Here is a 17228-nt window from a genome sequence, read left to right as displayed (position 1 = left end):
AAGGTTTTTTTTATCATTTCCAATTTATGGGGAATGGAAAAGTGTCAAAAATCTACATTTGTGAAATTCAATATTCATTCTCTGAACAGCTTTGCATTCATGAAGCTTATACTGCATCATCACAACATTTTAGAACTATTTATGTAGGCTTCTCAAATGCTACTGTCATGTAACTTACTCATATTTCAGCACCATCTACTACACATTCATTTACCTGATCTGAATGTTAGGCTCTGCTAATGATTATTCAGTTTTTACATAATAAAACCTGATATTTTTTTTGGAATTGAAATATAAAATATTTTGAATAAACTGCTAAAAAAGCTGTTGTCAAGAAGCCCTATTTTTCTTCAAAAAATCTAGAATGTAAGCAGGTGAATTTCTGATATTATAGAATTGGCATGCTGCACTGTATAAATTTTAATTACACTGCTATAAGGCAGTCAGACCCACTCAGTAAAATTAGTTGATTGCAGGTGACAGCCTCCATATAAGATACATTTAAATAACCCAAAGCAGCAATACGCTTGCTATAGATGTCCCCAGGAGCTGGATGAGGAACACTACAAAATACTGGGTATTTATAGATTATTTTATGGGTTTGTTTCCTTGGATTCTGTTATGTGATACCCAGGAAAACACTGAGTCACTCTAAAAACAGAACAACCACTCAATACCATTTAAACCAATGTTTGTCATTAAACAATAAGATGAAATCCTCAAACTACTGAATATTACAATTTTAAAAATTTGGCAAAACTTCAAGGGATTACTCCTATTGCTCAAATTAATCCATTTGAGTACAGCAGTCGTTCCAGAGCAAATGTTCCTCACCTGCACAACACAAGGCAAAAAATACTGGTAGAACATTTGAAAAAAATATGCTAATATAACCCTGAAGAAACACAGCTGTCACCCTCCTCTAAGAAATTAAGTACCTCAATTATTAAAATGCAGTGTAAAGTCCTATATACCTTTTTTTAAATTTAGGACAGAAAGGACAGATCTTTTTCTGTCTTAACGACAATAACAAACTACAAATACACAAGGCAAAGAATGAGATCAAGACATCTAAAAAACACTACAGAAAACCTTTCAAAGTTATTTCATGCAGAGTGAGGTTTTGTCTTCTAGGTATGAAAAAAATAAAGATCACAATCAAGTGAAATATATTGAAAACCAAAACCCTGCCTTTAAGATTTATTTCATTCTGCTCAGAAGGTAATTCTCAGATAATATTTTTGGTCATCAGAACCTATACTGGAACATAAGCATGGTAATTCTGCACCTTAAATCATATCAAGCATAACACACCATCAGTTTAAAACTGTAACTGCAAAAGGCATCACACTACACCAAAACCTTCAGAAAAAATATTTCAGCTACAATTTAATTCAATGCATGTCAATACCACAGCCAAGATACAAGTATCCCTGGCCTCTATCCTTGCATTCACACAGACAACTCCCAATGCAAACATCTGTGAGACCAGGCTGCCAACCAAACCAGAGAAGAGAGGATCTGGCTCCTCTTTGTCCTACTTTCAGAAACAGTGTTGGCTACTTATGTGCATTTTACTTTTCTATACTTAACGACTCCACCTGAATACCATTTGAAAAGCATCTCTGCATATTCATCAGTGAGCCTACGCTAACAAAAATCTGGAGTATGAAGACAGTCCACTTCTGCATCTAAACATTATGTTCCCTGCCAAACTTGTACTCTACTTCTAAGGAAACATTTATGAGTGGACAAAGCCCCCACACAGCCCTCCAAGACTATGGGTCTCTGCAGCATGCTTTCGGGCACTGAATTTTCATGCTCATTTCACTTTATAAGCACTTCCACATATGAACAGAGCCTCTAGGTATTGTGGGAAGAAGCAAATTAAAACAGAAGGGAAGAAAGAACACTATGTTGTGCAGCATACGTGGGATGGAGAAACCGTACTGAACAGTAATAACAAAAAAGGATGCAAACCACAGCACAGAAGAGTACATACAGACTATAATAAAAACATTGCCAGTACAGTGTAAGGGACAGTACAAGGATCAGTGTTTAGCTGTGACAGCTACCAATTACTCACAGTAATCTGTAGTTCTAGAATGAGTTCTAGCAGTTCTGGGGATTTCTTCTCCCTCTACCCACCCACATCTTCATACTGATACTTTCCTCCAACATCAACAGAGAAATTTTACCAATTTATTACCAGTAAGCATTTCTGTGCTCATATTTTCAATTCAAGAACACTGTCTTGAAAATATGTTGCAACACACTGTTTTCCTTCCATACTCAAGGAATTACACATAGCAGATGGAATGGAAATTTCTCAGCTCTGTTGAACATGACATGAAATGATTAAAACTACAAAGGCGTTTGGATGTTCTGAGATAGTATTGCAATGTGTTAAATTGTAAAAACATTCATCCCTCTTATCGAGTATTAACTAGCCATTAATGCCTTAAACCTAAAAAACACTTACGCACTTTACCGTAGCTGATCCTTCCATTATTACTCACACCTGTAAAATTACAAAAAAATTATGCAAGTGTTCATGAGACTGGATCCTATGATCACATCACTGAGCTAAAAGAGACCAAATGAAGATAAGTATTATTTTACAAATTCATGTAGCCATTTCTATCAGAATGACACCTTTTTTTGTTAACTATGCACATGTGTATTTATCTGTACCAAAAACCCCAACAAAATAGACGGCTTTCCAAGTTCCTAATAAATTAATGCAAGAGCTGTGGCTGTATTTTGGAATGTGTCTTGCAATTATTGTTAAAAGCATGCTTGGAGTTTGTGATAGTGCATTGCATAATGTTAGACAATACAGCCACATTTTTTGCTTTCACTAGAGATCATATGTGTTTGAAGTATTTGCATAAATTTTACACTTAATTAGGCATTAAATATGCATGATCTGGATGTCACTTCTAGCCAGATTTCATTAGTGTGTCATTGCCAAAGAAAAATTTAATGGGTAAATTTAGTTATCAACTCCTACAAATTATCATTTTATATTGCCAATATTAATCAAAATACATATATTAAGGTAAAATCTAGAATTAAAAAAGCAAGCATTGTTAGTATGAAAAATTAAAAATAAACAACAAATCCACCTAATTGGTTTCATATGTTGAAACACCAGAGACCAAGAAAAGCTTTTGTCCTCAGATGAAAGACTAGCCCGAAGTATACTTCATACAGTCCACAGTTCATAAGGCTTCAGATATATTATTAGGTATTTCACTGGTCCCTCTATTTTTACGGTTTATGGCCTGATTTGGCAGTGCTTCCTCACCCAGAAGCCAATTATGATGAACATAATTTGTATGAAAGATTAAATTATATATAGGTTTCTGGTCACTAAATAATTTGATGGTGTTCCAAAAAACCCAAGCCCAATGGTTGTTCTATATTCAGTGCAACAGCTCTGCGCTACTGCATTGAACAATATGGGTTGATCCCTGCTAATCCCATTTTGCTGCTCATGGATGAGTGATGCATACTGAGATTGTACTGACACCACACGATGAAGGAGGCTGTGTATTAAATGAGACTGCATACAAAAGGGGAGCTGATTCAGTGGTACCAATGCACTGCAAAGAAATCAAAAGTTATGGATCTATTTTTGTGGCCGTGAACTACAAATGGGACAATTTGTTCTACATTAGGAGTACTGTTCTTTGAATCTTGAAACAACCCACTCAAAGCTGCAGCAAATGACAAGGTGGGCCTCTGGATGGGAGCTGCAGTTAACTTGAAATCACAGGCAATTGTTTTGGGAGAAAAAAACATTTGGCAGGGGGGCAATAACACAGGTTATTGCAAACAGCTGACCATAAGGAAAGGTCCCTAATACTATGTACAAGTGATCTACATCTGGAATGGCAGTGCTGAACTGCAACTTATAGCAAGGATTTTTACAGAATATATCTCTGTATGTCTATATACATATTTGTATAAAAATGTATATATATAAGTATTTTGCAGGATATAAATCAGATGGAGGTAAGTCTGGATTCTAGGTCAGCACAGATGTGGTTTTGTATGGACACAGTCTCTACAATCTCCATAACCCAGTAACACAGCTGTTTCCCAGGAAGGAAAAAAAATAGTATGTATAAAATTATAACCCTCAGTGAACACAGCCATCAGCATGGAATGACAGGAGACAAGATGAGCGATTTACTAGAAAGAAAAACTTAAAACAAAAGAATTGGACAATAACAATGGAATTAAATTTTGCTGTAAAGGCCTTCAGCATTCAGGATCTAGTCTTGCCTTCTGACCTGAAATGTACAGTTTCAATCCCCTTCAACTCTTATTTCCCAAGTTCATGATGTAATGCTTGAAAATAAAGCACATATGAAGAATCACTTTCTGAAGATTATTTGTATCCCTGACTCTAAATCTCTGTAGACTAATATACTGGCATGCCTTTGATTTACTAGACATTAAGTTTCTTCAGGAACAGATTCAAAGCCTTTTAACTGGGCACATTTGTTTCTCTGTTCCACAGGGTAAAGGAGCTGTTTGTCCTTAAATGCAGAACTAAGGAGATGGTTACTCCTGCCTCCTGAGATCAGCACCACCACAGTAAAGGATGTACTTTGAAGATCATAGTGCAGCTATCACTTTAAAATATTCTTCAAGAGACTACATCCTCTCATGCGTCTCAGCTGGATATTTACAATTAGTGCAGGCTTTTTAGTACTGTGATTTTGTAAGACGCCAAGGAAAACCTTTCTCATTGAAGCACTCCTTTGTCAGCAAATTTTTTTAAATGCCCACTGAAGGATTTTTTCCAGGCAATGTTCTTTACTAAACTAGTCTTTCACCAAAAGAGAAAAATAATTTCTTGGCTGTTTTTTCAACAATCGTTACCCAAAGCCCAATCCCTGTGGTCTGTCTGAAAAATACTCTTTCCAAAATATCTTCATCTGTGGGAAAGTTAGAGCATCCTTTAGAAGAGCAAGACTAGCTAGAGCAGCAAGCATTTTCCAACCCTACTTTCTAAGAAAAGTAGGGTCAGAAAGGAAAAACAAAGGAAAACAAAAATCCACAATGTAGTATCCTGTTCACATCTGCAAGATGAAAGATAGCACAAGTACTAATAACTGCTTTCTGGAAGAATCTGAAAAAAGGTAGCAAGGGTCAGTAAAACTTTTTTTAATGACATGAAGTGATGAGTTAAAGATTAGGCACAGCAAAGTACAGTTTATACTCTTTGTCTTCTTTTAAGAGGTTCTACAACACCTTGAGTGTATCCAAGAAGACTGTACTAAGGCACCAACAATGTTCTCCAGGTATAAACATTGCATATGTCATTATTACAATTTTAATACGCAAGATTCCCTTTGGCCAATGAATTACCATGGAAAGTAAAATAAAAAGAGCACTAAAAGCTAGATAAGTAATTTGCAATTAGGAACATTTTCTTGAATTGTATTTTTTACTTATTTTAACCCTTTAAATATCTACTGACAAGATAAGCTTGTCACAGTTTGGTGACAAGCATGCAGACATCCAAGTTTTACTGTTTGCGATTATTCTCAGATAAATATTACAAGCTGCAAACGGTTTTACAGATGGCTTAAGATGGCATAAGCTCATGCTTCTGTAAACAGGTAATTGTGTTCTCTGTCCCTCGAGTTGATACCCAGCACATGGTCCAGTTTAAGGTAAAATCTTTTTATTCTTCCTGGATTCAGTTTCAATGAATCAATTCAGCAACCCAGTTCAGTACACTCAATGATGCTGGTAACAATTTTTTAATGTTCATTTCTCAGCATGAAAGTAACATTCTTTGCACTTATTTACATAACGAAATCAATCTTGCAGAAGTATATACAGGTCTGAAAAAATATGCATCAGTAACAAAGGCGAATACAAGCAAAATCACGTGGGACAAACTCAGTGTCTCAAAACCGACTTAACAGATAGTGTAAAAGTACTGCAATTGTTGCTGCAGAGCAGACCTGCTATATCAACATATAAGAAGTTGTAATAAACCTTGTCTCTCAAAATACTGGGCATGGTCCATATTAAAAACAGGACAACAGCAATGAGTATACCAGGGATTGAAGGTAAAAATGAAAAACGTTACTAGCTTTGTTTTGCCAAAGGTAAATTCTGCTCTCAAAATCTTGTTATGCAATGTATCTTGAACAGAGCTTTAAAAATCTGCAGGGCAAATTCCATCATCTCTACCTCTACTCAAATTTCCTGGCCCTGTCAGTTTTCAATGGGAAAACTCAGAATCCTTTATTGTTGTGAAGTGGGGCAAAAATAAAATTCAGATCTCTTGATAAACAAAAAAATCTTAGATATCAGCAAAGCAAAAAATAACACTAATCAGCACTGAAGATGAAATACGACTTAAATGCTGCAGCCCGGGAAGCAGAACAAGCAACAAAACCTCTTCCAGTCATTATTACTGCAGATTGCATACAAAAGCGGCATCATCACTAATGGGGACTTCGCAGCAGCCAACACATCTATGGGATCAGCCAAAGACTTATGTAAGAATACAGAGACAAGCTGGTTATCCTGAATGTTTCTAGTCACCTTCATAGTGGTGAAGAGAAGTACTTCTGAGAGACATGAAGAGATGACAAAATTTAGACTACTGCACTGCATCATCAATGTAGGTAAACAGTTTTATACGGAATGCTTAAGCAATTAGTCAATCATATTACTAAATAATGATTTTGAGAACAGACTGAATTTGAAGCCATATGAAGCTGATGTGAGACTCACTAAACCCATACAATGGATTTCAATATACTGCAAGAGCATCTATAAGCCTTGGTGCACACAACATAAAAAGATAAATTTAGGTAGCTTTTGATAAATAGCTGTATGACAGTTCAATATCAAAGCAAACCAAACCAGTATGTAATACCGTATCAACCTGTTGAAAGAACTAGGGTAGTGGAATATAAGAAAAAAAAAAAGGTTAGAGAGAAAATCCCTGCAACTGTGAAAATTTAAATAAACCCCAGCAATGCTCACTTGAATAGGGCCTGACAAAATTCTTACATTTTCTACAAAGTAAAAGACATGCTTACCGTTATCTTTGCTGCTGTTTTCTTCAATTGTCATTTGTTCTGCTAGCTCAGACAGCGATTCATCGATGGTCTGGCTTCCTCGCAAGGTTAAGGAAAGTCTTCTCTTAAATTTTTTCATTCTATCGATACTGAGTCTGGCTTAAGGAAGCCTGAAAACAAAAATAAATAAAAAACAGTGAGAAATAATTAGGTAATCAGAAAATGAAGTTTAATTGACTGACATAAAAATGCAAGAAGGCTTACAGAAAACTTGGGCAATATGCAAGTTATACTTAAAATAATACCCCTAAGCAAGATTACTCTACTGGACTGAAGATGAATGTGTTGAGAGGTTGATGCCCATACATTTTTGCAATTTTTATTTCTATTTGGAAAAAAAAAAGAACCTTTGGACTTGTTTGGATTTTTGTTTTAGAAAAACAGCTAACTTCATAACCAATTTTACAGTCCAACAATAAAGGCAACAGTTATCTGAGAACAGATCAGTGTGTGCTCTGTGGCCTTCTCCACAGTGTCTTTCACTAATCCCACTAAGGAGAAGAAGACTGTAACCCTTTCTCTTTTTCAGCCCAATTTTTTATGATGAAAACTTACCAAACTCCTCTCTATTTTACCCTTTTTACAAACAGAAGAAGGGGACAATGCTGAAAGTCTTAAACACAAAAGCAGTTCTCAAACACCATCCCACCTAGAGAAATAGGATGGCCAGGGTCTGGTAACAAAACTCTGGCTAGGATGGATGTTTCCCTTAAGAGTCAAGCAGTAGGATGGAACTAGGAACAGAGCAGAAGGCACTTTGTCCCTAGAAAGCTGTAAGCAAACAAACCATAATAACAAAGGTCCAGGTCAATAAACATGCTGCCACAAGTCTGAGCTGGCAAGTGAACTTTGTGGTGGGCCATCCGTGTGCCCTTGCATAACAAGAGGCGCAGTTCTGTCTCTCCTTACTCCATATGGACAGTTCATCCTTGATGTTATTTCTCTCTAACTTGTTCATCTGCTCATAGACTCCAAGAATCACATATGCAGTGTTCAACACAAGCACAGCATACTGAAGTCTGAAATGCTCATATATTTTTCCCCCCTCCCATGAGGTTCTTTGCCTTCCAAAATTCATAATTCACATATAAAATCAAATTTTGCTCAATGTTCTCATTTAAACAGAGAAATGCAACAAGTAGTATGCCAAAGATCCACATTTAATAACAAATTGTGAATACAATTTTATATTGACAACGTCCCGTTAAGTGTACACATTTCAACGAACTTACTCTTTTTTAAGCTGCTTCATAATAAAAAGAAGAACAAATTGGTACAACAAATCTGAAAGTGGCTGCTGCTGGTAGCAGAATTTCACAAGATTAGATTGTTTAGGACAGCAAGGAACACAGTAGGGGTGGATAAAAGACCATTGGGATATGAGCTCCAAAGTCTGAGACGAACAGTAAAATCACTGGCAAAGCAACAGCTGCATCCAAGGGGAAACAGGTAACAGGTACAAAACAGGGCAACTAACATCTCAGACAATCACAGCTACTATAAAGCAGAATCATTCAGGCCCTAGGTAGAGATACATAGGAAATAAAATATACTGCTGTAGATAAAGTTAAGCCAGCAGTTTCTTAACTGCCCCTTTAATGCACTGCTGTATGTGCAATAAAGCCACACCTAAGTATGAATAATTTTACTCTCTCAAGTCAAAAGCAGGATATTCTTATTGTTAAGAAACTGCATTCAGATAGCAATCCAGAGGGAACATTTATTTTTCCTGTTCAGGACCAGGCTACAAAGATCTTACTTGACAGTGTTTTATTTCTGCATTCAAACTTTTTCAAAATAAATGCCCATGTTTCTCTAATAAGGCCAATTTTGTAAAAAAAATTGGAAGGACACATCATTTATGTGTAGTTTTACTCAATTGTCCCATGATGTTTTTTGAAACTTGCATCTTCCTACCTGTATTATTCTCAAAAAAGGATACATGCAATTTTTAGCTATGTAATGCCCTAAAGCTATTTGACAGCACAACAATTTCTTTCCAATTTTCCACTTGGGCAGCAACTGAAAAAACAGGTGCCTTTAAAGGGAAACATGCTATTCCTGGCTTTTGATCCTGCAAGTACTTAAACCTACACAATTTTTTAATCAAAAAGGTCTACTGCTGAAGAATATTACATATAAATTAATAGATATATGGATTAGAAGATCCAGGAAACATTTTAAATCTCAAGCTAATTAAAAAATCCCAAAGTACTTTGTTTACTATAATTACAAAATTTCTCCTGTAATGGCAGGGTTTCATGGAGTAATGAAGAACCATTTTTGCTAACATTTGGAATTAATTCATGGCTTGATTTTCAAATAATTTAACAGGGAAAGGGAATGAGGAGTGGGAATCCACATGTGACAGAATGTTCTCTTCTATTGAAATGTATGTCAGCTTTTTAAAGGAAAAGATGCTCACTGATATGAAAACAAATTTTTCTCCCTTAAGGCACCAGTATTCTTGCTAGTTCAGAATTGTAAAGAAGAAAAGAAAAAAAAAAGGAAGTATTGACTAGTATCTAGCACTTAGAATGTCCTCTTTTCAACTTCTTTATTGTCATGGCCAGCTGCAGAAGCTGCTCATTCTTGGAAGTTTAAGACAAGACATCAGTGAACAAAGCTTTGAAAATATGATGCATACAATCCAAAACTAACACTGGTTCTCTAAAATGACAGCACTTTCACAGAAAAGTCCAAATTGTCTGATACTCATTTTCACCACTTAAAAGCAGATGCATACTTCTTATCTCCCTTTAACAGTAAATCTAGTTTAAATCCAAAATGGAGTTACTTGATTAGCAATATACATGTAGAAGCAATGTTTTCTCAAATTCTTAATGACTGTGAAAAGAATACAGTTATTTCTACATTTAGCTTTAGAACAGAGCCCACAGGCTTGACTATTCTATTCTGCAAATTTCTCTACTCTGAGTAAGTCATACCCAAATCAAGTATTTCATATGTCACAGTAGATAGAGGCATACACTTGAATGCAACTAATGCAAATTCTAGTCTCCTGCAGACAGAATGAGGACAAGCAATCTGATATGACACTATCTGATACAACCTACAAAAGCTGGCAAAGACATATTTATTCAATCCTTATACTGATATGAAATAAAAGAAGCAAAACTGTGTTAAAGGAACTGCTGCTTCTTACAAACAATCTGCAGTCTAACCCTGAAAAACTGTTCTTTTTGTCTTTAAAAGTAATATAAATTAATCCTTGAAAACAATGCTAAAATCTACTTTCTCTACTTTCCAACATTCACTGTCATTAACTCAGTTCACTTCACTAGTATTAAACCCCTGTCTTGAACCCAACATCTTTTAAAAGTGATCTTTATAATACAGTTCTGAAAACAAAATCAATTTTTTAAACTGATCCAGGTAAGACTAAATTTAAATATGTGTGTTTTGGTTCTCTTTCTCTGATTCACACCAATCCCTCCCACGATGCCTGAAGGACAGCACTTCTCATTTAACACATACATATGTTCACAACACCCAGGCTGTACTGCAGACAGACATGAAAGCACTTTGATTCCAAAACAGTAACTCAGCTAGACTGCACTCACAGTCACCAAAATTCAGAGGTCTTACACTGCCAATGGCTAACATTCTCAAAAGCCCTTCCACTTCCTTCAATTTCCCAGACTCTTAGTTTCTTGGAAGTTAAAAAAGTAAGGCATTACAATCTTCATACACAATTACTATGTGTCCTCAATCCTTGTAAGTTTAAACAAATTCAGTTAAAATTTTCAAAACTGAAAAAGCTATTTAACACCTTAAATTTTAGTCAGTTTATTTCACAAGGGTCACAAATAACAAAAGCTCACTATGATTTTGCTGGATTCAAAGTCCTTTGAAGTCAAAGGGAACCTGTCCTTCAACTTCAATTAGCTTAGGATCAGTCTAAGTGCTGACTCCTCTATTTCCCTAAGTTATATTGCATCGAGTTCCATCTACATAGACACTAAGCATTTTAAAATTACTTTTCCACTTAGATAAACACTGAAGTTGCAGCCAGACTGTTTTTACAGGCTGTTTTACAAGGCAGACGGTATTTTCAAAACATCTAAAGGCAGTTCTTGTTCTGGAAAACTCACCTGTAAGAAGGGGGAGGAAATCAGAAACTCTAACAGCATGAGCAACAGCATGGATGCAGCATGGCTCTTAAAGATGGGTTAGCAAACTATAGCCCAGGCACAAGACATCAAAGAAAACAGGTAACAGCACTATATATGAACTCCTTGTGTCAGAAAGAGAGGCCTGAAAAACTCAAGAGTGCTACAAACAGTATTAATTACAAACAAATACAGGAAACATCTGTCAAAGATATTGTCCCCTTATTCTAAAAAGAAAACCAGCTTTCCACTATATTAAACTGTTCTCAACCTCCCCGAATTTAAAAAATAAACACAACCACTGATATCAGTATGGTGCATATCAAACACAGAGAAAACTATTAGTTACACTAATGAGAAATATATGGATAATTTATCCAACATAATGAAAAACCAGTTTGAGCACTCATAAAATTCACATATAGTACAGATGTACCTCCTTACAATCGCAATTCTACTCTATAAGAATGGATTACAAACATGGAATTTTAGTCATTGCATCTATTTTTTGTATTTGTCTCAACTGGCATTTGTTCACATCAGTGAAAAATATTTTCTACTGCATTTTTCCACAGTTGGCCTTTGGAAAAAACACAAGAATGGTCAACTAGACTCTCTTGTCAGGAGCATAGCTACTAAAAAAATTACTAGCTTTATGCTGCATTGGGTCAAAGAACTGACATTGTACAGATATAAGTAACACCTGACAAACAAGGCCTTTATTACTGATGAAAGAAAACTGAAGTCAAATACCTCAGCTTAGTCTGACCTCCCCAGTGCAAAAAGGGCAAAAGGACCCTCACAGCTTTTTCCTTTATGAGCAATACTCAATATGGAACTGAACTTTCCCAGTGAAGCCCTTTTTTATGTACTTACAGAATCACAGCCAAACAAATACTCAAAATTGAAGGTACAAAGGTATTTACAAAGGTTAACTTCTTATCTGAGGATAGTCTTACTAGTTAATACAGGCAAACAGGCTCCTCCTTAAGTGAATGAGAGCATCTATATTCAGCTCCTGATCTAGATCATCAACTGGAAGAACCACTCCAAAGAGAGGAAATATAGGGAAATTACCCTGTCCTAATTTTATTTTGAATATGAATACTTTTCCTTATCTTCACGCCCCTCCCCCCCAATTCCTTTGCCTTTAAAGAATAATGAAGGACACAAATTAGTACAAGGGGTTTGTAGTTTTTGTGAAAATTAATCTTTTAAGTAAAAAATATATATTGAACGTTACTACAGAAAATTTAACTATGCTACTGGTACTGAATTTAAAACACTGAAAACCACCAAATTTGCCCAATAGATCAAATTTTGCAGTCCTATGCTTATCTTCTTTCTCTGGACTCAAAAAGCTTTACTTAGGTAACCACAGCAAGTTTACATTCTTTAAAATGTAGAGATATATTCACTCCCACCTAGATTCAAACAGTATCAAACAGCAAAATCTACAGAGATGTACTATTTGATAGATCTCCCTGGATTAGATATGTCGTACTGATTAATAACTCCTTGTTAATTATCAAAGGCTCTGTTCTCTCAACTGCCAAGTGAAAAAACACAGTATGAGTCTGGTTAAATTGGCTGACATTTAAGCCAAGAAAACAAATGAGCTGACTGGCAAAGCTTCCACACTTGCTGTCAGACCCATAAACTGAAAGGCTCTTTTCTATTGAAGGGGAAGGTAAAAACTAAAAGGTTACATGGATGTAACATAAATACTACCAGACAGTCACAGAACTTCAGATCTCAAAAGATGTAATGAGCGCTGGAAACCAAAAGCAATGTCTGCAATTTTTTAAGCTTTGATTAATAATCATAAAGCCTTAATAGAGCATAGGAAAAATATTTTTAAAAAAGAGTTGTGCACACAATGCTTGCTGCTCTCTGATACTCAGATTATTTTAGCAATAGATTGACAACGTTGCACTATCACTTCTGAGACAATCCTCCTCAGTCTTGCAAACAAGCAAGTCTTTGGAAGAACACTGCACAGAAAATTCCTTCTAGGTTCAAGAAGACAATGTTGGTTCTAAGACTGAAAAGCATCAGCAATCTTTTGTGAGCCTGAGCAATTGTGTCAGTAAAAAGCACAGTTTTCAAGGCTGCTTTGTTTTTTTTTCCATCACAGTTCAGGCACGAAATCAAACAATCTCACACCAAAGAACCTTCTCCCAAACTCCCATTGCTCTCAGCCCAGAACCCCCAGTCCTCTAAGCATCTGAACCCCCACACCAGAGCCTTCAACCTTTGCTTCTTATTGTGCTAACAAAAAAGTTTTACTTACAGCCTAAGACCTAAGGTAATGAAAAGCTTTTAACTAATTTTGTGGTTCTTGAATCAAGCACTAAGAGACAAAGACATCAGAGTAATATAAATTGAGATAAATACTAAAGACACACCTGTTTGGATGAACAAAGGACAAGGCTACAAGTTTCTAAGCAAGATAAAAAAAGTTTGGCCTTTTACTCTTAGAACAGAAATTAACTGCACTGAGGAGAAATTAACCACCAAGTAAGAAAAAACATTTATAATTGTTAAGACTGCACACAAAATGAAGACTGATATAAAAAAACTAGTTTTCTAGCTCACAACTTTTCTTCCAAATGTCAAATTTTTGGTTTATTACATCCTGAACTTCTATACAGGTTCTGTATAGCATGAACACAAAAAAAGCCTCATCAAGCCACCCAGAAAGTCCTGACAGTAAAGCCAATCAGGCAAATGTAAAATCAAACTGTTCCATTTACTGCATGTACAGCTCTGTGCCTAAGAATATCAAAGAGCCATGAACGGTTTAAAATCATACAACTTTGGGTGCATTTCTCTTACATTTCTATGTACATGCAGAAGACAAAAAAAAGAAAACAAGCTAGGAAAAACAAACTCTTTCACAGTAATACACTGCTTGGTTTTGAATTATTTTTTCTTAAAAATAAGGAAGAATGATATAGCAACAGAGGAAGAGTTTTCATTTAGTGAATTAAGAGACCAATAAGCATAATGGTACAGAACACATTCTACAGTATTGATGACATATATGCATATTTTTCTAACAGATAACAGGCCACATAGAAGCTCTGATACACTGAAGGCATTACATAGAAACACAAAACAAGACATTAAGAAAAAAAAACAGTATGATAAAATGGACAATTCTGAGACATTTAATGCCTAAGATTTTTCAGTCTCTTCTGTACTCTGTGTTCTTCTAGAGATTTCTGATGAAAATAATACTGTCAATGGTATAACTACTAGTCCTGAAATAACAGAGAGACAGAATAACTTCACCACAACTAAGAAAGCAAGTACTGACAGAAACAACAGCCTAAACAGTTTCTTATAGTCGGCTGACTAAGTCTAACAGCTGCACTGAGATATTTCAGAGGTAATTTCAAAGGAGCAGTAAATAAACTCATTCTGGCAATAAATAATCTTTGAACTATGGTTCAAAAATTGTTTGAATATATGAACATGTTTTACCAAAAGCTATAAACTTCTCTGATTCAGTATTTAAAAAAAAACTTACGAATTGTCTTTTCTTCCTTTCTCCAGTCCTGTCATCGATACAGCTTCAGAGATTGCTCAGCAACAGAAAATCTCTGAACAGTAAGTCAATTACAGCATTTCCCTGCTCTATTAATTTTTACGTAGCAGTCAAGATTGTCCCAGCATGGCACCAATTTGTTCTAACATTCAGACAAATGCCTGTCTGAAGTGTTCATGCTGCCATTTAATGGTCAACCGAATGTGCACACATGGATCATTTCAGTATTCACTGCCAAGGATACCAAACATGTAAGACACTATTCCTAATGTAATTGATTATTTAGCTGACAACCTGGGAAAGAAAGAAGAGTTTTAACATATGTTTTGCTAAGCAGCTTTGCAAATAGCTGTGTTGGCAACAAGGTGGTGGCAGTATGCCCTACAAAGCAAGAGAGGCAAGCATGAGGCTGCTTAAGCCAATTTAGTACCTCCACAGAAGTAGAGTACTGACCATTAGTGCACATCAAATCCAAGGTAAGACTGTCCCTACAGGGAGCACTATGATAGAACTGTTGTGTACCAGAAAAATAGCCTGAAAAACTGCAGTTCTGCCAAAAGCCTATTTAGCTTAGCTAAATAAAACCTGGGATCTGAAATAAAAGCAATTTATGAACAAAATAAAGGACAGCAGCAAATGCTGTTAAGGGAAGATGACAGGGGAAAATAACAAATGGATAGAAAATACAGTAAAGCAGAAGTGCCTTGTTCCACTGCAACAAGTTCTGGCCACTCTGATTCCCACACAATAACTACATGCAGACTCTTCTTCTGTCTTACTCCTGCACCAACATCCTGCTCCCAAATTAAGTCTCAACAGATGACAGCCTCACAACAGGTATTTTTCAGGGTTCAAGAAGCCAGGAAAAAGAAAAAAAAAGGTATGAATTTATTTAAACATACCAAAAAAGGCAACTGCCATATATCAAGCCGTCAGAACTGTCACTGTTGGCTCAAGAACAAGAGCTCTACATGCAGCCTAACAGATACTAAGATTCAAGATCTCTCGGTATCACTTGATATTGCTTTTCTTTGCCTGAGCAGATCATTCTTCTCTGCATGTCTTTTACACACAATCTTACATATTACTCTTCCTCCAAGTAACTGAGGCTGTCCAGAAGAAGGTTCCCAGATTCTGAAACTAAGCAGAAGAACGAAATTACCACTACGTAATCTGGGTGACTCCAGTTAATCAGCTTGAGAGGCCGCTCCCCTCCCAGACTGAGCAAACAGTCCAGCACTTCAAAGGACGCTCGCTCAAACTTCACATCACCTCCTTTTAGTATAAACAATTCTCTACCTGAAGGGATCCAAACAAGTTTTGTGGACCTTGAACAGAGCCCAGAGGAAGATTAAGAAACAACAACAAAAGGTTATACAGAACTGAGTCAGTGACAATACTTCCATCTTGACTCAGCAGAGGAGACAAACAGCAACCACTAAAATAGAAAATTGTGTATCTGTAAGTAAATGTCAGACCAGTAAGATAGCATTAGTATATAGGAAACCTTGGAAAGCAACAAGTATTAATGTCAGTCAATAACCTTAAACCCAACAGGAATAATTAGGAAACACAACCTGAAGGACAAGTAGTCTGCAAATTTATTTTTAATAGAATTATTAAACGGTAAAACAGCTGTGCCTAATGCCAGGCAAGCAATACTGATACCATCAACAAAAGCAGAAATTCTCTAGGATCCTCCTGCAAGCTAAGTTTTAAAGGCAGAGTAAGGACAGATGTATATTTTACGACAAAATTTATGTTAAGAAACAGTCAAATAATCAAACAGGATGTACAGAATTCTGTTTCCAAATATATATTTTTCCTGGGCAGACACATTTGCCCTCTTTTGTTTCTCAGGCAGAAGAAAGCAGTGAAATTTTATATTTATCTTCAAAATAATTTCTTCCAAACTATAAACATTATCATTCTTCTGCTGCTAGAGCCCAGTCTCATCCTGGCAAGGACAAGCAATGAGCCAAACCACTGCACAGCAAACCACTTTCCATTCTGGGTGTTAACTGTGTTGCAGAGGCTGATACTGCTATTATTGTCAATGATCTGGATAAAGCTTCCAAACTCTAAGATTTGTCTCACCAACAGAAAATGTTTTATAAAAAGGTAAATTTAAATATTTGCTTCTAATAGACCCAAATTCCCCACAGAATCTTACTTCAGCATCATATAATATTATACTCTAATAAAGATCAGTACTGAAAATAAATTTTTCACCTGGAGAAGTACTGAAGCAGTTTTGCTGTAAAACTCCATGGCAAGAAAAAAGAACCCTGTTACTATAATGATGTCAGTAGATGACGTAACTCTCAAACTAGTCCAGCTGAGCAAGAACCACAGAATGGCTTGGAAGAGACACTCAAAGGTCACCCAGTCTAACATCCCTGCAAAAAACAGACATTTTCA

The 17228-nt window shown here is 36.0% G+C and overlaps 1 protein-coding gene across 4 annotated transcripts in view; it reads right to left on the bottom strand.

Moving 5' to 3' along the window:
• The window catches only part of CDK17 (cyclin dependent kinase 17), a 90294-nt gene that overhangs the window by 46083 nt on the left and 26983 nt on the right, over positions 1 to 17228 (bottom strand). For 3 of the 4 annotated variants that reach the window (XM_058023631.1, XM_058023629.1, XM_058023630.1), the window contains exons 2-3: positions 7083 to 7231; positions 2483 to 2521 (exon numbers count right to left, since the gene is read on the bottom strand). In XM_058023631.1, coding sequence (XP_057879614.1) covers positions 2483 to 2521; positions 7083 to 7200 — 157 coding nt within the window. In that variant the 5' untranslated portion in view covers positions 7201 to 7231. The remainder of the gene's footprint in view (positions 1 to 2482; positions 2522 to 7082; positions 7232 to 17228) is intronic. The other variant, XM_058023632.1, reaches the window with a different exon arrangement.

This window comes from Melospiza georgiana, chromosome 4 (genome assembly GCF_028018845.1).
Source record: "Melospiza georgiana isolate bMelGeo1 chromosome 4, bMelGeo1.pri, whole genome shotgun sequence".
NCBI classification, from domain to species: domain Eukaryota; kingdom Metazoa; phylum Chordata; class Aves; order Passeriformes; family Passerellidae; genus Melospiza; species Melospiza georgiana.
This window is presented reverse-complemented; position numbering and strand designations above follow the sequence as displayed.